The sequence below is a fragment of the Haliotis rubra genome, unplaced genomic scaffold (genome assembly GCF_003918875.1).
Source record: "Haliotis rubra isolate DU_JTF1 unplaced genomic scaffold, ASM391887v1 Scf241, whole genome shotgun sequence".
Taxonomy (NCBI): Eukaryota; Metazoa; Mollusca; class Gastropoda; order Lepetellida; family Haliotidae; genus Haliotis; species Haliotis rubra.
Genome location: NW_025766459.1, coordinates 1,137,513 through 1,160,369, shown reverse-complemented (window position 1 = coordinate 1,160,369; position 22,857 = coordinate 1,137,513). Strand labels below are relative to the sequence as shown.

Sequence of the window (22,857 nt, the reverse complement as noted above, 5' to 3'; positions counted from 1 at the left end):
AAACAGATGACAACTACAAGTCTGACAGGTCATCGGAACTAGGATTACCTCATAATGACAACTTGTACATGTCGGATCATGGCAGAGTAAAACAGATGACAACTACAAGTCTGACAGGTCATCGGAACTAGGATTACCTCATAATGACAACTTGTACATGTCGGATCATGGCAGAGTAAAACAGATGACAACTACAAGTCTGACAGGTCATCGGAACTAGGATTACCTCATAATGACAACTTGTACATGTCGGATCATGGCAGAGTAAAACAGATGACAACTACAAGTCTGACAGGTCATCAGAACTAGGATTACCTCATAATGACAACTTGTACATGTCGGATCATGGCAGAGTAAAACAGATGACAACTACAAGTCTGATAGGCGGGTCCTACATTCTGCTATCTACAAGGTTGGTCAGTTACTTCAGTATATGTATGTTTAGGATCGTGAAGTTCTGTTCCAGTGCAAGATCGAGTTGTGTTACCATGGTTTGCCTATAAATATTCTGACATAGGTGTTTATACTTAATACCTCAACTCTCAGTTTTTATTATTTCAGCCTTATGAAAATAATACACAATAAACATGCAAACATGTTAAAAGAAATCCCGGACTTTCTGGTCCTCCTGTAGATACCAGCTGATGTCTACAGTTCGAATAGTGGACTGAATTTGTCAGTTGTTTATGCAAGTTGTAAACATTTGTCACTTTGGTGGCACCCAGAAGTATGACAGGTGATGACAAACCTACAACACGAACCGGGAAAGTTTGGGACCAAAGATTATAGGGTGCTGGCATGACTATATGGCGCATCTCTACACAGAGGACAATTGCCCTGGACCACTCGCTAACCCGAACCTCATCTACAGGTCCATAGTCAAGGCTACATGTTTACTTGTTTATCATGTTTATAAACAGTACAGTTTTGTTCATCATGTTTATAAACAGTACATTTTCCCACCTGCACCAATTAAGTCTAAACTACTTCAGGATTTCAATAGGCAACATGTATTACAAATCATCACTTGGTGGGATGAAATAAGGTAGTGTTACTCACAATGTACCAATCCTTCTTGTCTACATGGTCTGGTGGGGACCAGCAGGAAACACAAACAAAAGATCTTTTGATATAATCACATGTACAATATTATGATACATAACATGAGCTAAACAACTTAAAGAAGTTACATAGTCAGTCATTCCCACAACTCAATGCTATCACGCCAGGTTACCATGGAAACTGATATTTTTGTTCATCATATAAGTGTAAACACTGCACAGCAAAACATGCTACAACACAAACAACGATTAGTCATATAATGAACATCAGACCATTATGTTTCTATTTGTCACGACTCAGCGATCACTCCATGTCACTTAGCTTTACCCTGAGGCCACCAATAACAGTCAGCCATACAACATCCTCTGCCGGAGTCTGCCTTAACAGTCAGTGTATCAAGGGACACAACTCTCACCTATATCATGCACAAAATCAGCCATGGTTGGTGAATTAAAACCATCAAGCTAAGCATTGTAATGGAGTTTTATACCACTAAGTAATTTCCACATATTGTTGGTTGCAAGTCTATCTTTCATCATGAAAGTGTTGGTGGAGCCTGATTCAGCATATCAAAACATAACAGCCTGATCATGATATGCAAGTTCACCTGAGTGACCCAACACCCCTCACTTCCATGGAGTCAACAGATTGGGATCCTCTTTGTGGTTATGTTCGTTCAGTACAGTTAAGGCAAATATGTCACGCATTTCAAGTAACCATGGTAACATATCTCGGTAAAATATTTTTTTCCTTAGCTGGGTTTCCTCGACAAGTTATCTTTAAAAAAAGCTGGGTGATGGTTACCATGGTTACAGAAATTATTTCAGTAACTTTTGCCATAAAAAACATCACAGAGTATAAATGATAATAATCATGCATAAAAATACAAATCAACTGAGAATAGCAAAAACACACAAAATTATCAAATTTGTTCAATATAAATAATTATGTTAAGCAGTGTCATTATGACATTTCGTGTTTCCTATTTGATTCAACGTCTCACCGGACAGACTCACCAGTCGCACCCGGCAGACTCACCAGTATGAGCATCTGCTTGTTCAGACCTGTCGAGCAGAAGGCTGTCCCTACTTCCACACAGAACAATGCTGCTGTAAGATGCTTATTGAACCAGATATCAGCAGACTAGACAACTACACAAAATGGCAGACAAGAAGTTCACTTGCGATGAGTTCACAGAAACATCTCAGATTCCCTAAGTCACAGACTCACAGATTCGCAGAAAAACATCACAATATTCCTGTTGTCCAAGAGTGTGGCAAGAATTCTCAAGTTGTCACTGAATTCTACAAGTTGCTTCTACAATTCTGAGGAGATACAGACAAGTGCCAGTTTAATCCCTTTCTAAAGGCAACAAGGCAGAGTCACGCAGCGTCCAGTTTCTGCAACCCTCAAAGACAGGGGCCTGTGCTCAGTTGGCCTGTATCTGCGACACTATATAAGTACACCATCAGCTCAGCCATCCTAGTACACATGTGTGTATGCAGATCATAGGCTCCACACAAATGCATTATCTACATCACATATAGCAGGACAACAAATTAAATAACATGTTGCCATTGCCTCTCTGGACTTCTACAACAGCATATTGAAGGTACTGGGAAACCCGCTTCACAACATCAAGGCTCCTAGCACGATGGGATGTCGGCAGTTATCTCCCCTTAGGCCGAAGCCTGATAGTAATCGCTGTTGATGGAGAGACTAGGTGGCACTGTGTTAACAGAACCATTAGGTGAACTGGCTTGACTCTGTCGGTTGAAGTGGGTGCTGTCAAAGCTGTTGCTGAAGGCCACACCCTCGTCCTTGTCCCGCTCGAAGGGCGTCTGGTACGGCAGGCTGAGCGTGTCCTCGTCGGGGATCTCGTCCACCTGATGCTTGTAAGAGAACGGGATGCTTGGGATGGAGATGCTGCAAGGGCAAGGTCACACAAGAATGATTGACAGGGAGAGACTGAATTTGTTGGTTTTGTTTGATGCTTAATCTGTACTCTTGGTCTTGGGAAGGATGGATGATAATGATTGACAGGTCTTGGGAAGGATGGATGATAATGATTGACAGGTCTTTGGAAGGATGGACGATAATGATTGACAGGTCTTGGGAATGATGGATGATAATGATTGACAGGTCTTTGGAAGGATGATAATGATTGACAGGTCTTTGGAAGGATAGAGAATAATGACTGACAGGTCTTTGTAAGGATGGAGAATAGTAATTGACAGGTCTTTGGAATGATGGAGGATAATGATTAACAGGTCTTTGGAAGGATGATAATGATTGACAGGTCTTTGGAAGGATAGAGAATAATAATTGACAGGTGTTTGGAAGGATGGATGATAATGATTGACAGGTCTTGAGAAGGACTGACAAGGACTGACATGTCAATGGTGAACTAAGCATTATGCAAGACAGGTCTCAGAAAGGACTATGAATAGAAACAATGTCATGACGAGGGTGAGGGAGACGGAGAGTGACAACTGACAAGTGGTACATTAACAAATGATGTCATGACAATGTGAGGGAGACGGAGAGTGACAACTGACAAGTGGTACATTAACAAATGATGTCATGACGAGGGTGAGGGAGACGGAGAGTGACAACTGACAAGTGGTACATTAACAAATAATGTCATGACAAGGGTGAGGGAGACAGAGAGTGACATCTGACAAGTGGTACATTAACAAATGATGTCATGACAATGAGGGAGAGGAGAGAGACGGAGAGTGACAACTGACAAGTGGTACATTAACAAATGATGTCATGACGAGGGTGAGGGAGACGGAGAGTGACAACTGACAAGTGGTACATTAACAAATAATGTCATGACGAGGGTGAGGGAGACGGAGAGTGACAACTGACAAGTGGTACATTAACAAATAATGTCATGACGAGGGTGAGGGAGACGGAGAGTGACAACTGACAAGTGGTACATTAACAAATAATGTCATGACGAGGGTGAGGGAGACGGAGAGTGACAACTGACAAGTGGTACATTAACAAATGATGTCATGACAAGGGTGAGGGAGACGGAGAGTGACATCTGACAAGTGGTACATTAACAAATAATGTCATGACGAGGGTGAGGGAGACGGAGAGTGACAACTGACAAGTGGTACATTAACAAATAATGTCATGACGAGGGTGAGGGAGACGGAGAGTGACAACTGACAAGTGGTACATTAACAAATAATGTTATGACAAGGGTGAGGGAGACAGAGAGTCATTGTTAGGGAGGATTTCATTCAATAATAAGACCAGATTTCAACATAGCACCAAGGTGGACATCCGAGTCTGTACACGAGGTTAAGAACCAAGCTATTTTGTCAACCATAACAATCTGGAGACACACTAACCAGTCTTGCCCAGTCTGTGAAGATTGTTTCAGAGTGTGAAAGAGTTATCTGCCCCTGCTGTGTCACAGTGGTTCACTTGCATGGGGATACATGTACCAAACATTACTTAGCTGAGTGAGTGAGTGAGTGAGTTGGGTTTTACGCCGGTTTTAGCAATATTCACAGCGGGGGACACCACAAATGGGCTTCACCATAAGTTAGTTGACTGTACAGTACCTGAAGAACTCCCTCAAGAATGTCCCGTAGACGAGGGGATCGAAACACGTGAAGTAGACATACGTCGTGACATCCACCACACTGAAACACGGTAAACAAGCTGTCTGAACACTAGGCCAACACCGTACCTCAACACATCACAAGACAACAAGACCATTACGCTGTAAACATGGACACCAAGCCATATATCTCGGTCTTCTGAACAATCTACACATTGTTAGATATACCTAGTATAATGACCCACACCTTATAACACGGTTTTACTTCGACCACCTAATTATTAGTTTTAAGAGCAGTGTGCAAAATAGCCACTGGCCCGCTAACCCGTGGCTAGTAAAAATCCAGTTGGGCCAGTAAATCTCCACAGTCACTGGCCCGACTGGCTAGAGTAAATTTTCATTGGGTCATTTGATAAATATATCACTCATTCCGACTATAAGAAGAAATTTAATATACTTTTAAATCATGCAAGATTATGGCCTGATAGAAATGTTCATCATATTAACAGCTTCATGATACGTGGTTTCTACATTCAAATTTTGGGCTAGTGAATTATTTTGTGGGCTAGTAGCTTTCAGTCTTAGCTAGCCCACCTGGCTAGCAATATTTGGAAACTATTTCGCACACTGTTTAAGGGTCCTTGCAGGCAATATGAGGGATCTGTGAAGTAACAGTGTCGAGAACTGTACGTTCTGATAAAATCTTTAGAGCCAGGAATGAATCATTGATCATGTGGACTGATGGGTGGAATGATGCACGTTACTGCTCTGAGAGAAACAAGCAAACACTTAGCAAAGTCCTAGATGTGGGGGTACAGTGAATAATAGTGTGCATCCATCTGGATGCATTGACTGTGTCCATTCTCTACATTTGTGTGTTCTGGTCGCACAGTTCCAGCTAATGGTTACCATTGTGACTGTGCACACCCTCTATACAGGAGTATAGAGCTACATTGATTGAAACTGTGGTTTTGGTCTGAAAAATGGAACATTTTACAAAATGTGTTATTGTTTACCCAGAGCTTTAACAATTGACCATTAATACCCACTTAAAAGGTCAGGCTTATGATGTATTTTGTACAGAAAACACAGAAGACATTATCTGGCTAAGGGCTACATAAAGGTTCTTGAAAGTCCTGAATGTATTGTGGGTCTGGAAGTAGATGAGTCCACTCATAAACCTACCACAGACCCCTCCCTACACTGAAGTAGATGAGTCCACTCATGAACCTACCACAGACCCCTCCCCACACTGAAGTAGATGAGTCCACTCATGAACCTACCACAGACCCCTCCCCACACTGAAGTAGATGAGTCCACTCATGAACCTACCACAGACCCCTCCCTACACTGAAGTAGATGAGTCCAATCATGAACCTACCACAGACCCCTCCCTACACTGAAGTAGATGAGTCCACTCATGAACCCACCACAGACCCCTCCCTACACTGAAGTAGATGAGTCCACTCATGAACCCACCACAGACCCCTCCCCACACTGAAGTAGATGAGTCCACTCATGAACCTACCACAGACCCCTCCCCACACTGAAGTAGATGAGTCCACTCATGAACCTACCACAGACCCCTCCCCACACTGAAGTAGATGAGTCCACTCATTAACCTACCACAGACCCCTCCCTACACTGAAGTAGATGAGTCCACTCATGAACCTACCAGAGACCCCTCCCTACACTGAGGTAGATGAGTCCACTCATGAACCTACCACAGACCCCTCCCCACACTGAAGTAGATGAGTCCACTCATGAACCTACCACAGACCCCCTCCCCACACTGAAGTAGATGAGTCTACTCATGAACCCACCACAGACCCCTCCCTACCCTGAAGTAGATGAGTCCACTCATGAACCTACCACAGACCCCTCCCCACACTGAAGTAGATGAGTCCACTCATGAACCTACCACAGACCCCTCCCCACACTGAGGTAGATGAGTCCACTCATGAACCTACCACAGACCCCTCCCCACACTGAAGTAGATGAGTCCACTCATGAACCCACCACAGACCCCTCCCCACACTGAGGTAGATGAGTCTACTCATGAACCCACCACAGACCCCTCCCCACACTGAAGTAGATGAGTCCACTCATGAACCTACCACAGACCCCTCCCCACACTGAAGTAGATGAGTCCACTCATGAACCCACCACAGACCCCTCCCCACACTGGGAGGTAGATCAGTCCACTCATGAACCCACCACAGACCCCTCCCCACACTGAAGTAGATGAGTCCACTCATGAACCTACCACAGACCCCTCCCCACACTGAAGTAGATGAGTCCACTCATGAACCTACCACAGACCCTCCCCACACTGAAGTAGATGAGTCCACTCATGAACCTACCACAGACCTCTCCCTACACTGAAGTAGATGAGTCCACTCATGAACCCACCACAGACCCTCCCCACACTGAAGTAGATGAGTCCACTCATGAACCCACCACAGACCCTCCCTACCCTGAAGTAGATGAGTCCACTCATGAACCTACCACAGACCCCTCCCCCACACTGAAGTAGGTGAGTCCACTCATGAACCCACCACAGACCCCCTCCCCACACTGAAGTAGATGAGTCCACTCATGAACCTACCACAGACCCCTCCCTACACTGAAGTAGATGAGTCCACTCATGAACCCACCACAGACCCCTCCCCACACTGAAGTAGATGAGTCCACTCATGAACCTACCACAGACCCCTCCCTACACTGAAGTAGATGAGTCCACTCATGAACCCACCACAGACCCCTCCCCACACTGAGGTAGATGAGTCTACTCATGAACTAACCACAGACCCCTCCCCACACTGAAGTAGATGAGTCCACTCATGAACCCACCACAGACCCCTCCCCACACTGAGGTAGATCAGTCCACTCATGAACCCACCACAGACCCCTCCCCCACACTGAAGTAGATGAGTCCACTCCATGAACCTACCACAGACCCCTCCCCCACACTGAAGTAGATGGAGTCCACTCATGAACCTACCACAGACCCCTCCCTACCCTGAAGTAGATGAGTCCACTCATGAACCTACCACAGACCCCTCCCCACACTGAAGTAGATGAGTCCACTCATGAACCCACCACAGACCCCTCCCCACACTGAAGTAGATGAGTCTACTCATGAACCCACCACAGACCCCTCCCCACACTGAGGTAGATGAGTCCACTCATGAACCTACCACAGACCCCTCCCTACACTGAAGTAGATGAGTCCACTCATGAACCTACCACAGACCCCTCCCCACACTGAAGTAGATGAGTCCACTCATGAACCCACCACAGACCCCTCCCTACACTGAGGTAGATGAGTCTACTCATGAACCCACCACAGACCCCTCCCTACCCTGAAGTAGATGAGTCTACTCATGAACCCACCACAGACCCCTCCCCACACACTGAAGTAGATGAGTCCACTCATGAACCCACCACAGACCCTCCTACACTGAAGTAGATGAGTCCACTCATGAACCCACCACAGACCCTCCCCACACTGAGGTAGATGAGTCTACTCATGAACTAACCACAGACCCTCCCCACACTGAAGTAGATGAGTCCACTCATGAACCCACCACAGACCCCTCCCACACTGAAGTAGATGAGTCCACTCATGAACCCACCACAGACCCCTCCCCCACACTGAGGTAGATGAGTCTACTCATGAACTAACCACAGACCCTCCCCCACACTGAAGTAGATGAGTCCACTCATGAACCTACCACAGACCCTCCCCACACTGAAGTAGATGAGTCCACTCATGAACCTACCACAGACCCCTCCCTACACTGAGGTAGATGAGTCCACTCATGAACCCACCACAGACCCTCCCCACACTGAGGTAGATGAGTCCACTCATGAACCTACCACAGACCCTCCCCCACACTGAAGTAGATGAGTCCACTCATGAACCTACCACAGACCCCTCCCCACACTGAAGTAGATGAGTCCACTCATGAACCTACCACAGACCCTCCCTACACTGAGGTAGATGAGTCCACTCATGAACCCACCACAGACCCCTCCCTACACTGAAGTAGATGAGTCCACTCATGAACCTACCACAGACCCCTCCCCACACTGAAGTAGATGAGTCCACTCATGAACCTACCACAGACCCCTCCCCACACTGAAGTAGATGAGTCCACTCATGAACCTACCACAGACCCCTCCCTACACTGAGGTAGATGAGTCCACTCATGAACCCACCACAGACCCCTCCCCACACTGAGGTAGATGAGTCCACTCATGAACCTACCACAGACCCCTCCCACACTGAAGTAGATGAATCCACTCATGAACCTACCACAGACCCCTCCCCACACTGAAGTAGATGAGTCCACTCATGAACCTACCACAGACCCTCCCCTACACTGAGGTAGATGAGTCCACTCATGAACCCACCACAGACCCCTCCCTACACTGAAGTAGATGAGTCCACTCATGAACCTACCACAGACCCCTCCCTACACTGAAGTAGATGAGTCCACTCATGAACCTACCACAGACCCCTCCCTACACTGAGGTAGATGAGTCCACTCATGAACCCACCACAGACCCCTCCCCACACTGAGGTAGATCAGTCCACTCATGAACCCACCACAGACCCCTCCCCACACTGAAGTAGATGAGTCTACTCATGAACCCACCACAGACCCCTCCCCACACTGAAGTAGATGAGTCTACTCATGAACCCACCACAGACCCCTCCCCACACTGAAGTAGATGAGTCCACTCATGAACCTACCAGAGACCCCTCCCTACACTGAGGTAGATGAGTCCACTCATGAACCCACCACAGACCCCTCCCCACACTGAGGTAGATGAGTCCACTCATGAACCCACCACAGACCCCTCCCCACACTGAGGTAGATGAGTCCACTCATGAACCTACCACAGACCCCTCGCCACACTGAAGTAGATGAGTCCACTCATGAACCTACCACAGACCCCTCCCCACACTGAAGTAGATGAGTCCACTCATGAACCCACCACAGACCCCTCCCCACACTGAGGTAGATGAGTCCACTCATGAACCTACCACAGACCCCTCGCCACACTGAAGTAGATGAGTCCACTCATGAACCTACCACAGACCCCTCCCCACACTGAAGTAGATGAGTCCACTCATGAACCTACCACAGACCCCTCCCCACACTGAAGTAGATGAGTCCACTGCCAACAGCCTGAGTCAGGTTCAAGATGGCCAGGAACAGAGAATAGTAGTAGAAGGACTTTCTGGCTGAAATAGCAACAGAACACATTGTAATACATCGAGTCTGATGTAATGTTAGGTTGTGTATCCTGTAGTGTGCAGGTTTACAGTGGGCACGTCGGTGTTAAATGTTCATACTTCCATAAATGCAAAATGTATTATACACTGAAGTCAGTTGTTATTCAGAAATATGTAAACAATAACTTCCCAGACAGAAGCCTAGATATTGGTTTGTTTTTAAATGTAGTCGACAATATCCCAGCTGTTTGATGGTGGCCTGTAGTTATTCATGTCTGGACCATGCAACGCAATGATTGATGAGCAACAATCCTGCTACCATGATAACCAACCATCACTGAACCTGACGACCCAGTATATCACCTGTTACGACCACCATAGACAGTTTTATGATAACATGGAACCTCCTGGGTGATTCAAGTATGACTTCCTGTTCCTGTTTACTTACAAGGAAGTGAGAGCTTGGTCTTCAGGTTTGTCCACGGAAGGATAAATATAACACTATACACCTGAAACAGGAAATAACTGTAGAAAGGAGGTCATGATCAACACCAGAAACTCTCACACTCTCTCATAGCTGCGGCCTTACAACTGTTGTGTAAATGATCATTAGGATGGCCATTGAAAAAATGTCATTCGGAAATAATTAATCCCAAACTGATTTAGATGTTCACAAACCCATTCTTGTGCCATGTTTCCATTTATCATCAGAAATGGTTCACAGGTTACATTTCAGAGTACTTATATTATGAAGAAAATACATTACTGAAAATGGCATATTCTACCATGACATTTAAGTATGTTCGTTTTTGATTGGCTGTTACTAAGAAATTAGAAGTGAAAAATTTTCAATAACCACTTCTGAGAGCCGGTTCACTGCGTGTAGGAATATTTTGCACTCATTAACTCTTACAAAGGTAAACAAACATGTCGTCTGAAACTGTTACGTTTGACCTCAGAGATTTCTTTGATGTATTTGGGTCTAATATGGAGGAAACTATTGACCCAGCCTGGTTCCAACATGAAATGACTGAACAATCACCCAATGTAACTCTAAGTACCGAAGGTATGAGTATGTAAACGTCATAATGTCCAGTTTCTAAGCGTCGTAGTCTAGGCCTGTCAAAATACTACGCAAGGGTAATGAGTGCATATTTAAAACGCGTCTTATTCATGGTGCATATGTCATGGTAGAATGGAGATAATCCTATTGTGTTTACATTTTGGAAGTGATTATAGTTGGTTGAACATTTAGCAGCGTTCAACCAACTATAATCTCTTCCAAAATGTAAACACAATAGGATTATCTCCTAATTGACCTTAAACTTTCAGACACTTGACCTTCCGACTGCCATGAAAATTGACTTACAATAGAGAAGAAGAGGGAACTTGAGAACCAGAAGATCATGCCACCATGGGCAAAGATGTCAAAGTTCTCCGTAGCATTTGCACCAGACTCCACATGGAACTTTGGGTCCGGACGCACAAACTCAAGTGTTCCCTGCGGCAGAAACAATCATACATGTACAAAGTAAAGACAAACATGACATAATGCTGGAGCTGATGCTGAAACAGCTACATCTAAAACATTGGGGTACAATATCTAAAATATCCAGTACAATAGCTGAGCTTGTACACCTGGCAAAATGTACACTACTTACAAGCATTAAAGTCAAGAGCTACATTGAAGGTGACAGTCAGTATTCTCACCTGGGTACATGAGTAGGCGAGAGCTACAGTCAAACCCACAGTCAATATTCTCACCTGGGTACAGGAGTAGGCAGTCAGTATTCTCACCTGGGTACAGGAGTAGGCGAGAGCTACAGTGAAGGTGACAGTCAGTATTCTCACCTGGGTAGAGGAGTAGGCAAGAGCTACAGTGAAGGTGACAGTCAGTATATCAGTATTCTCACTTGGGTACAGGAGTAGGCAAGAGCTACAGTCAATGTCACAGTCAGCATTCTCACCTGGGTACAGGAGTAGGCAAGAGCTACAGTCAATGTCACAGTCAGCATTCTCACCTGGGTACAGGAGTAGGCAAGACCTACAGTCAAAATCACAGTCGGTATTCTCACTCCAGTACAGGAGTAGGCAAGACCTACAGTCAAAGTCACAGTCAGCATTCTCACCTGGGTACAGGAGTAGGCAAGACCTACAGTGAAGGTGACAGTCAGTATATCAGTATTCTCACTTGGGTACAGGAGTAGGCAAGAGCTACAGTCAAAGTCACAGTCAGTCTTCTCACCTGGGTACAGGAGTAGGCAAGAGCTACAGTCAAAGTCACAGTCAGTCTTCTCACCTGGGTACAGGACTAGGCAAGACCTACAGTCAAAATCACACTCGGTATTCTCACCTGGGTACAGGAGTAGGCAAGACCTACAGTCAAAATCACAGTCGTTATTCTCACCTGAGTACAGGAGTAGGCAAGACCTACAGTCAAAATCATAGTCGGTATTCTCACTTGGGTACAGGAGTAGGCAAGAGCTACAGTCAAACCCACAGTCGGTTTTCTCACTCCGGTACAAGAGTAGGCAAGAGCTACAGTGAAGGTGACAGTCAGTATTCTCACCTGGTTACAGGAGTAGGCAAGAGCTACAGTCAAACCCACAGTCGGTTTTCTCACTCCGGTACAGGAGTAGGCAAGAGCTACAGTGAAGGTGACAGTCAGTATTTCAGTATTCTCACCTGGATACAGAAGTAGGCAAGAGCTACAGTCAAAGTCACAGTCAGCATTCTCACCTGGGTACAGGTATAGGCAAGACCTACAGTCAAAGTCACAGTCGGTTTTCTCACCTGGGTATAGGAGTAGGCAAGACCTACAGTCAAAGTCAGTCGGTATTCTCACCTGGGTATAGGAGTAGGCAAGACCTACAGTCAAAGTCAGTCGGTATTCTCACCTGGGTACAGGAGTAGGCAAGACCTACAGTCAAAGTCAGTCGGTATTCTCACCTGGGTATAGGAGTAGGCAAGACCTACAGTCAAAGTCAGTCGGTATTCTCACCTGGGTACAGGAGTAGGCAAGACCTACAGTCAAAGTCAGTCGGTATTCTCACCTGGGTATAGGAGTAGGCAAGACCTACAGTCAAAGTCAGTCGGTATTCTCACCTGGGTATAGGAGTAGGCAAGACCTACAGTCAAAGTCAGTCGGTATTCTCACCTGGGTATAGGAGTAGGCAAGACCTACAGTCAAAGTCAGTCGGTATTCTCTCACTCCCGGTACAGGAGTAGGCAAGACCTACAGTCAAAGTCAGTCGGTATTCTCACCTGGGTATAGGAGTAGGCAAGACCACAGTCAAAGTCAGTCGGTATTCTCACCTGGGTATAGGAGTAGGCAAGAGCTACAGTCAAAGTCAGTCGGTATTCTCACCTGGGTATAGGAGTGAGGCACAGAAAGCTACAGTCAAAGTCAGTCAGGGTATTCTCACCTGGGTATAGGAGTAGGCAAGAGCTACAGTCAAAGTCAGTCGGTATTCTCACTCCGGTACAGGAGTAGGCAAGACCTACAGTCAAAGTCAGTCGGTATTCTCACCTGGGTATAGGAGTAGGCAAGACCTACAGTCAAAGTCAGTCGGGTAGTCGGTCGGTATTCACACCTGGGTACAGGAGTAGGCAAGAGCTACAGTCAAAGTCAGTCGGTATTCTCACCCGGGTACAGGAGTAGGCAAGACCTACAGTCAAAGTCAGTCGGTATTCTCACCTGGGTATAGGAGTAGGCAAGAGCTACAGTCAAAGTCAGTCGGTATTCTCACCTGGGTATAGGAGTAGGCAAGAGCTACAGTCAAAGTCACAGTCAGTATTCTCACTCCGGTACAGGAGTAGGCAAGACCTACAGTCAAAGTCACAGTCGGTTTTCTCACCTGGGTATAGGAGTAGGCAAGACCTACAGTCAAAGTCAGTCGGTATTCTCACTCCGGTACAGGTATAGGCAAGACCTACAGTCAAAGTCACGGTCGGTATTCTCACCTGGGTATAGGAGTAGGCAAGACCTACAGTCAAAGTCAGTCGGTATTCTCACCTGGGTACAGGAGTAGGCAAGTGCTACAGTGAAGGTGACAACCACCACCCGGCGGATACTTGTATGACTGTCCAGATGACCTGTAGGAAAACATAAGTACTAGTCTCGCATCTTCCATGAATTATGTGCCTGTGGAGATCTGGCACTGTAATGATTGTTGGTGGGACACACAACGTTGGTGGGACACACAACGTTGCTGATACAGTTACAACACCAGAGAAATATTTTTACCTTCTAGAAATTATAATTTTCCAATATTGAGTAGTGAGTGAGTTTTAAGTCCAGCATTATTCCAGCAATATCACAGCAGGGGACACAAGTAATGGCCTTCACACATTGTACCAAAGTAGGGAATTGAACCTGGGCCTTCAGCGTGACAAGTGAACACTTTAACCACTAGGCTATCCCACTGCCCCAATGTTCCAATATCCACAGCTCCCTCTGATGTCTAAATGCCCGGAGTGGTGATGCTGGGTAGAGTATCTGACTGCTGTACTCACCAAATGCCAGACCGAAGGTGACAACTGACAGCTCAGTCGCCAGCAGGAAAAACCGCAGGATCAACCACAGCACCTGCAAGACAAGTTACCATGGTTACAGCAGACATTAAACCTCAGCAAGAAGACTTACTGGAGTGGGGTGTTAATATAACAATCTGCAATATTCCAGCTATATCAACGTCATCTATAAAGGTCAAGTTTGGGGAATTTTGGGACTAGACAAACCATTACTGGCGTTCCAAACCGACAGACAACAACACACAATAGCCAAGTTCAGTTACACAAAACTTTCAGTCTTCACCTTATTACAATACGCATTGGGTACTGGGACATGGATTTCCATGGATACATCGCATGATAACGTAACAATTTTGAGACACGTTTACCCCTCAAGTGAGAGACAAATGACATTATTCCACAACTTTCAATGTGTGTTGTTCTCTAGTGAACACTACCTCACAGCACTTCTCAACAGAGACCCAGGACTTAGTGCACTTATAGTTACTATAGTAGGACCAGAAATTATTGGGAATTTAAGAATATGTTTAATTGGATTTCTAGTATAAACAACCTTGACCAGCTATCAAGTGCTTAGTTTCATTCAAGAGAGACAACTCCATTAATCCTTTTTCATTAGTTTGTGAAGAGTTATCCCCCTTTGTTTACTTGCTAGCAGACGACATTTTCAGTGATCCTCAGTATGGATGATTTAGAGAAGAGGAAGTTGATTTTAGAGTATTATAACAAGGACATTAGATCAGCTAAAGTGATTTCAAGTAGAACAGGCATCCCTTTGTCCACTGCTTATCGTGTTTTGAAAAATATTGCAAATGGATATGGCATTGAGCACCAGGGAGGCGCAGGTAGGCCAAGAAAATTGACTGTCAGTGACAGGAGGCGGCTTGGTATATTGTTTCTAAAAACAAACGAAGGAGTTTAGAAAACTTAAGGCTGGATATGATTGATAGAGGAACTGTGGCTAAAGAGACAATTAGAACTGAGCTGCATGTAATGGGTTGGCAGAAAAGTCGAGGAATTCCATCAGCGATCATGAAACCTGAACAAAAAGAAGCGAAGGTTGAACTGGTTCTTAAAGAATAGAAATTTTAACTGGGACAATGTGATTTTCTCAGATGAAAGTTCCGTGTGGCTGTTTCCTAATACACTGAAATTCTGGACCAAACAAACTGAAAAATGTTTGCATCAGCGCCCAAAGTACAGTCCGAAATTTAACGTGTGGGGTGGCATATCTGTGTTAGGGGCAACGCCCCTCTGTGTATTTGAAGGGAATATGAACAGTGAGTGGTACACAGATATTCTCAAGGGAATTTACTTCCATCTGCTCACGTGTTCTATGGAAAGTTTGGGATGTTCCAGCAGGACAACGACCCAAAACATCGTTCAAAGCATTCTCAGGCCTGGTTTCGGACCCAAAATATGACATTATTAGATTGGCCAAGCTATAGCCCTGACCTAAATCCAATGGAAAATGTTTGGGGACTTATGAAGGAAAGTGTCAATAAGAAAAATCTGACACAAGTGACACACCCACCTTGTCTGCTATATCTCCTGCCAGGACAGATGCATTGACTGTCATTGACACAATACACCGCAAGACGCTGATCACTGCTACCAGGAACACCTGCACAAAACACATCATACAGTCATAGGTTAACAGTTGAAATAATGATCGTATAGAAAGATCTAAAACACATGTGTGCTCTTCTTGCAACCAGATTGCGACTGTTGTTGCCAGCTGAAAACCAGGAGATGGTTTAATTTGGTACACTGATCAATTCAAAATTGTTTCTGGTTACGAACAAAATAATCAGACAATGTAATCATAATGGACCGTTCAGCCATGAGGAGGAAACATCCAGTGGAACGTACCAGTCCATTTCCATACATCTCCATGTTGATGTGAATGAACCTGAGTGTGGAGTCATCCCCCACTTACCAACCTTGTCATCTTCTTTCTCGGGTCAATATCTTGGGTCATTTGACAAAGGCATCCCACCTCAGGCCAGGCCTGTGGTCAAATACCAGAGCAATGTTATGGCGACTAAATTGGTTCCCAAAATGGAGCTGACCACGTTCATGTTACTTCTGAGCAAGACTCAGTGTCCTGCTACATGGCACAGAAGGCCATAGTGTTATTGGTCATGTGGACAAGGTTTTCAACCTCTAAAGGTCCCAGGTTCGAATCCCATCACGTGAATCTGAAACGTCACAGCTTGTACAGATACATGCTGTTATAATCAACTGCTACTCACAAGAAAATAGAAGGCCATGAAGATGGGGCTTGTGTGTGTCCTGAGCTTGGAGACGGTGGACTTGAGACGCCATAGCAGGAACATCAGGAACAGTGCATTGGGGATGAGGATGATGAGATCCCAGATCCTCACCCTGTGACCATGGGAAATATATATCGTGTCCAGCTCAAAACACAATAGCACAATACAGGTGGATGGGCCAACAATGCACAATAGCATGACAATGATGCACAATACTTGCACAATTATGATAGATAGTCCAAAAGTGCAGACAGAATCCAATGACATACCTCACTCAATGTGCTTACCCTGAGTTGCCAACATCGCCATACAGAATCCAATGACATACCTCACTCAATATGCTTACCCCGAGTTGCCAACATCGCCATACAGAATCCAATGACATACCTCACTCAATGTGCTTACCCTGAGTTGCCAACATCGCCATACAGAATCCATTGACATACCTCACTCAAAGTGCTTACCCTGAGTTGCCAACACAACAGTACAGAATCCAATGACATACCTCACTCTGTGTGCTTACCCTGAGTTGCCAACATCGCCATACAGAATCTAATGACATACCTCACTCAATATGCTTAGCCCGAGTTGCCAACATCGCCATACAGAATCCAATGACATACCTCACTCAATATGCTTACCCTGTCATGCCAACATGACATACCTCATCAATATGCTTACCGAAGTTGCCAACATGACATACCTCACCTCAATAATGCTTACCCTGAGTTGCCAACACGCCATACAGATCCATGACATACCTCACTCAATGTGCTTACCCCCCGAGTTGCCAACATCGCCATACAGAATCGCCATACCTCATTCAATGTGCACCCTGAGTTGCCAACATATTCATACAGAATCAATGACATACCTCACTCAATATGCTTAGCCCGAGTTGCCAACATCGCCATACAGAATCCAATGACATGCCTCACTCAAAGTGCTTAGCCCGAGTTGCCAACATCGCCATACAGAATCCAATGACATGCCTCACTCAATATGCTTAGCCCAAGTTGCAAACATCGCCATACAGAATCCAATGACATGCCTCACTCAATATGCTTACCCCGAGTTGCCAACATCGCCATACAGAATCCAATGACATACCTCACTCAATATGCTTAGCCCGAGTTGCCAACATCGCCATACAGAATCCAATGACATACCTCACTCAATATGCTTAGCCCGAGTTGCCAACATCGCCATACAGAATCCAATGACATACCTCACTCAATATGCTTAGCCGGAGTTGCCAACATCGCCATACAGAATCCAATGACATACCTCACTCAATATGCTTAGCCCGAGTTGCCAACATCGCCATACAGAATCCAATGACATACCTCACTCAATATGCTTAGCCCGAGTTGCCAACATCGCCATACAGAATCCAATGACATACCTCACTCAATGTGCTTACCCTGAGTTGCCAACATCGCCATACAGAATCCAATGACATACCTCACTCAATATGCTTAGCCCGAGTTGCCAACATCGCCATACAGAATCCAATGACATACCTCACTCAATATGCTTAGCCCGAGTTGCCAACATCGCCATACAGAATCCAATGACATACCTCACTTTATGTGCTTACCCTGAGTTGCCAACATCGCCATACAGAATCCAATGACATACCTCACTCAATGTGCTTACCCTGAGTTGCCAACATCGCCATACAGAATCCAATGACATACCTCACTCAATATGCTTAGCCCGAGTTGCCAACATCGCCATACAGAATCCAATGACATACCTCACTTTATGTGCTTACCCTGAGTTGCCAACATCGCCATACAGAATCTAATGACATACCTCACTCAATGTGCTTACCCTGAGCTGCCAACATCGCCATACAGAATCCAATGACATACCTCACTTTGTGTGCTTACCCTGAGTTGCCAACATCGCCATACAGAATCCAATGACATACCTCACTCAATGTGCTTAGCCAGAGTTGCCAACATCGCGATACAGAATCCATTGACATACCTCACTCAATATGCTTACCCCGAGTTGCCAACATCGCCATACAGAATCTAATGACATACCTCACTCAATGTGCTTACCCTGAGTTGCCAACATCGCCATACAGAATCCAATGACATACCTCACTCAATATGCTTACCCCGAGTTGCCAACATCGCCATACAGAATCCAATGACATACCTCACTCAATGTGCTTACCCTGAGTTGCCAACATCGCCATACAGAATCCACTGACATACCTCACTCAATATGCTTACCCTGAGTTGCCAACATCAGCGTACAGAATCCACTGACATACCTCATTCAATGTGCTTACCCTGAGTTGCCAACATCAGCGTACAGAATCCAACGACATACCTCACTCAATATGCTTACCCTGAGTTGCCAACATCAGCGTACAGAATCCACTGACAGGGGGGTTGTGAGATTACTGCTGAAGGAATGAAGGAGCCGTTTCTCAACATGGGGGAGTTCATCAGTGGCGGGGTCAGTGTTGTACTGGAATTGCCTGACACATGTAAAACCTTGTCGTCAAAAATGTTTGATTTCATTCCATGAGTCACCATGGTTGGGGAAATACTGAAATGTGCAACAGCCATTCAACAACAGATGTTTCACTGAATCGCCAATCTCTGTGGACCATGAATCATCTGAGTTCAAGTGTTAATCTTGTGATTCCTTGAACAATGAAGGTTGAGTCACTCTCCATGTCTCTGTTACCTGTAATGATATACATGAAAACTTCATATTACGACTATGATTACAGGGATTTGTCAACACTGGATCAGATATTGATATTCTATCCCAAATCTGCAGCAAATATTATTAAAAATTCATTTTCAACTCATTTTGACGTAGCTATAATCATGATCATTAATCTTCATAAAGAAGATTTGTATTTTACTGATAACATTAAAACATAACTAACCTCACGCCATTATTGTAACTAATGCCAAGTTCACTCACAAAAGAAACTCTGAAAATAAGAAATATTTTGTTTAATTCTTTTCAAATTTCATCAGTTATATGAACATATCCACTGTGTCAACACTGTTTCATGATCAAATGAGTGAGTGAGTTTATTTTTATGCCGCACTCAGCAATATTCCAGCTATATGGCGGCAGTCTGTAAATAATCGAGTCTGGACCAGACAATCCAGTGATCAACAACATGACCATAGATCTGCGCAATTGGGAACCGACGTCATGTGTCAACCAAGTCAGCGAGCCTGACCACCTGATCCCAAAAGTCGCCCCTTACCACAAGCACGGGTTACTGAAGATCAATATTCTAACCCAGACCTTCACGGGTAAACATGGGAGTTAAGTGTAGGAGGAAAGTATCAAATTTGAGTACTTTCATCCTGATGGAAAAGGTTTGTCTGAATGTTGTTAATTGAAGCACTCATCAATATTTCAGCCATATGACATTGGTTGGTAAATGATTGAGCCTGGACCAGATGATCCTGTGATCAATATAGCGAACAATCCACACCAAGAAGGTACAATCACACATATCAACAAGTGTCACCAGATGATCAATGTGTTTGCTTCTAGGGACCTGACACACCAAGAAAGTACAATCACACATATCAACAAGTGTCACCAGATGATCAATGTGGTTGCTTCTAGGGACCTGACACACCAAGAAGGTACAATCACACATATCAACAAGTGTCACCAGATGATCAATGTGGTTGCTTCTAGGGACCTGACACACCAAGAAGGTACAATCACACATATCAACAAGTGTCACCAGATGATCAATGTGGTTGCTTCTAGGGACCTGACACACCAAGAAGGTACAATCACACATATCAACAAGTGTCACCAGATGATCAATGTGGTTGCCTCTCGGGACCTGAGGATGGGGACCTGAGGCTGGGGGACCTGAGGATCTGGGGACCTGAGACTTGGGGACCTGAGGCTGGGGGACCTGAGACTTGGGGACCTGAGGCTGGGGGACCTGAGACTAGGGGACCTGAGGCTGGGGCACCTGCGACTAGGGGACCTGAGGTTGGGGGCCTGCGACTGGGGGGACCCGAGGTGGGGGGACCTGAGACTGGGGTACCTGAGGTGAGGGCACCTGTTCACATCTGGAATCTCCAAGAGAGAAGTGGAATACAGACTCTAATCCCTTTGAAACAGATACTCCCATTGCACACCTACTATCCCCTTTTCAGCAGTATACATGAACACAAATCTTACTGTGCATCTACATGGAACAGGAAGACATACTGCAATATTTCAAGTCACAATGATACTGACTGACTGAGTTTGGTTTTACGCCGCTTTTAGCAATATTCCAGCAACATCACGGCGGGGGACACCAGAAACGGGCTTCACACATTGTGCCCATGTGGGGATTCGAACCCGGGTCTTCGGCGTGACGAGCCAACGCTTTAACCATTAGGCTACCCCACCGCCCCGTCACAATGATAACTCAAATCATGTGCATTTATATCTGGCCCGACAGGGACTCCTTTGAAGACACAAAGTTCTAACCTATCAAAAAGTGTAATGTAAAGCATACTGTCATGTTCGAAAAATGATCTAAATTACTAATCACTAAAAGAGACGAGACACAGTACTGAGTAATGATCTCTGTCCCAAAGCAACACATAAATCCCATCACAGACAAATCTCGACACCCAATTGTAAACACTGTTACGAACACCAGACCTTGATACGGTTCAGCTTAGCAGACATTGACCTCATCCTAGCTTAGTCACAGTATATCACTGACCTCTTAATCGTTTCGTTGAAGTGAGACGACAGGTGTTGTTATCTGATAGAATTAATAACACACAGCTGACCATAAACAATAATAACTGCATGATTCATATTCACGCTGTGACTGATTTAGTCTATGACAGACTTGCACGGAGGGGAGTTTTTCACACATTCCCCTCTATCTGTCGGCTGTAAACATTCCACTCTAACACTAAACATTCAACTGGTGATAAATGGTCTTACTTTATCTCGTAGCTGACCACCTGATCTGTTGTGACATCAGTACACAAGGAATAGTTTTAACCGGAAAAGAAACGCAGACTAAAAGTCTAAATATAGGATGATGCAGCGCTTCCGGTTACATCATAGCCTAGTACTAGACGCGAGTATCATACTCATACGATACGTATACGTACTCATCAAACATTTCAACAAATGAAAGGCTGCTCAGAGTAATAAGCAAATAAAATGCTGATCATGGTAATTTCTTATCGATACACTAGTTTCAGGCAAAAAAAGTAAACTATTTCGTTTACCTCTAACTGTAAATATGCACGCGAGTAAATCTGGAACGACAGATTTACCTCCCCTACACTGTCTTCGGGAGACAGATGCATAATAAGATTCATAACATGAAACTTGATCTATTTGTTTGTTTGTGTCCCATTATTACATTGGCATGTGACTTAAAGGTGCAAGTGCCTTATCATTTATAAATACATACTGCATAGTGTTCGGGTTTTTTTTAAGAATTGAAATAGTTCTTTCAGAACATTGCTTAACTAACTGATGCTGAAGGGGTCGTTGTCGGCACAGATACTACAGATACGTACCCCAGGTACATTTCTGTATACACATATGTACCCTAAACAAAGTCAAAATACAGAAACGTACCCGGTACCCTAAAAGGCGGACGAGTCCATATTCCGCAATCCAAAAGCGAAACCGTATGTAGTTGTTCCCGTTCAACTGATTCCGAGTGGTATTCATGTGCAACGCGAAATATCCGTTACTGTGTATTCTCATTACTTACATAAGGCAATCAAATGTATCTAATACAACAGTATGACAGTTCCGGTCAAGAATACGACACAATGGGAATGGAATCGTCCTAGGATACGTTCTGTATTCGCATTATGGCCAAGGTACGTTTCTGTATACTGCCTAACTGATACCCGTGCCAGTGATTGAATAGTGCTGACTAGACTAAAATAGGTCAACCGTTCAAACATAAACAATTAAGGAACGGATTTCAATAAACAATCTTCAAGGTTGTTGTACTGGCACCAGTAATTGAACCTGTGTATTGTATGTCCAAACCCAGGAGGTAGAGAAATCAACTCGTCTTGAAATGATAAGCCCTATCATCCTCTGTGTTGGTCTGGGCGGTCAAAGGTCACTGAGAGTTCACCTGGAGCAACCGTCCATGG

General features: G+C 44.8%; 1 protein-coding gene across 6 annotated transcripts; it reads right to left on the bottom strand.

Moving 5' to 3' along the window:
* Positions 1-792: 792 nt before the first annotated feature.
* Positions 793-21,767, bottom strand: LOC124278768 (transmembrane protein adipocyte-associated 1 homolog). Of its 6 annotated transcripts, none has more exons than XR_006899181.1 (13): positions 21,671-21,756; positions 19,623-19,670; positions 19,070-19,414; positions 16,682-16,814; positions 15,961-16,050; positions 14,409-14,481; positions 13,909-13,988; positions 11,263-11,394; positions 10,342-10,402; positions 9,800-9,902; positions 4,647-4,727; positions 2,101-2,988; positions 793-1,477 (listed from the first exon to the last, which is right to left on the bottom strand). XR_006899181.1 is itself a non-coding variant. In XM_046714542.1 (13 exons), the coding sequence occupies exons 3-13, from the start codon at positions 19,291-19,293 to the stop codon at positions 2,851-2,853; spliced, it is 1,116 nt and encodes a 371-aa protein (XP_046570498.1). In that variant the 5' UTR covers positions 19,294-19,414; positions 19,623-19,670; positions 21,671-21,756; the 3' UTR covers positions 1,722-2,850. The 6 variants fall into 6 exon arrangements, 5 of the variants coding, with proteins under 5 accessions (XP_046570498.1, XP_046570494.1, XP_046570495.1 ...); XM_046714542.1 differs by lacking the exon at positions 793-1,477 and adding an exon at positions 7,154-7,181 and having other exon boundaries at positions 1,722-2,988; positions 9,827-9,902; XM_046714538.1 differs by lacking the exon at positions 793-1,477 and having other exon boundaries at positions 1,722-2,988.
* Positions 21,768-22,857: the final 1,090 nt, after the last annotated feature.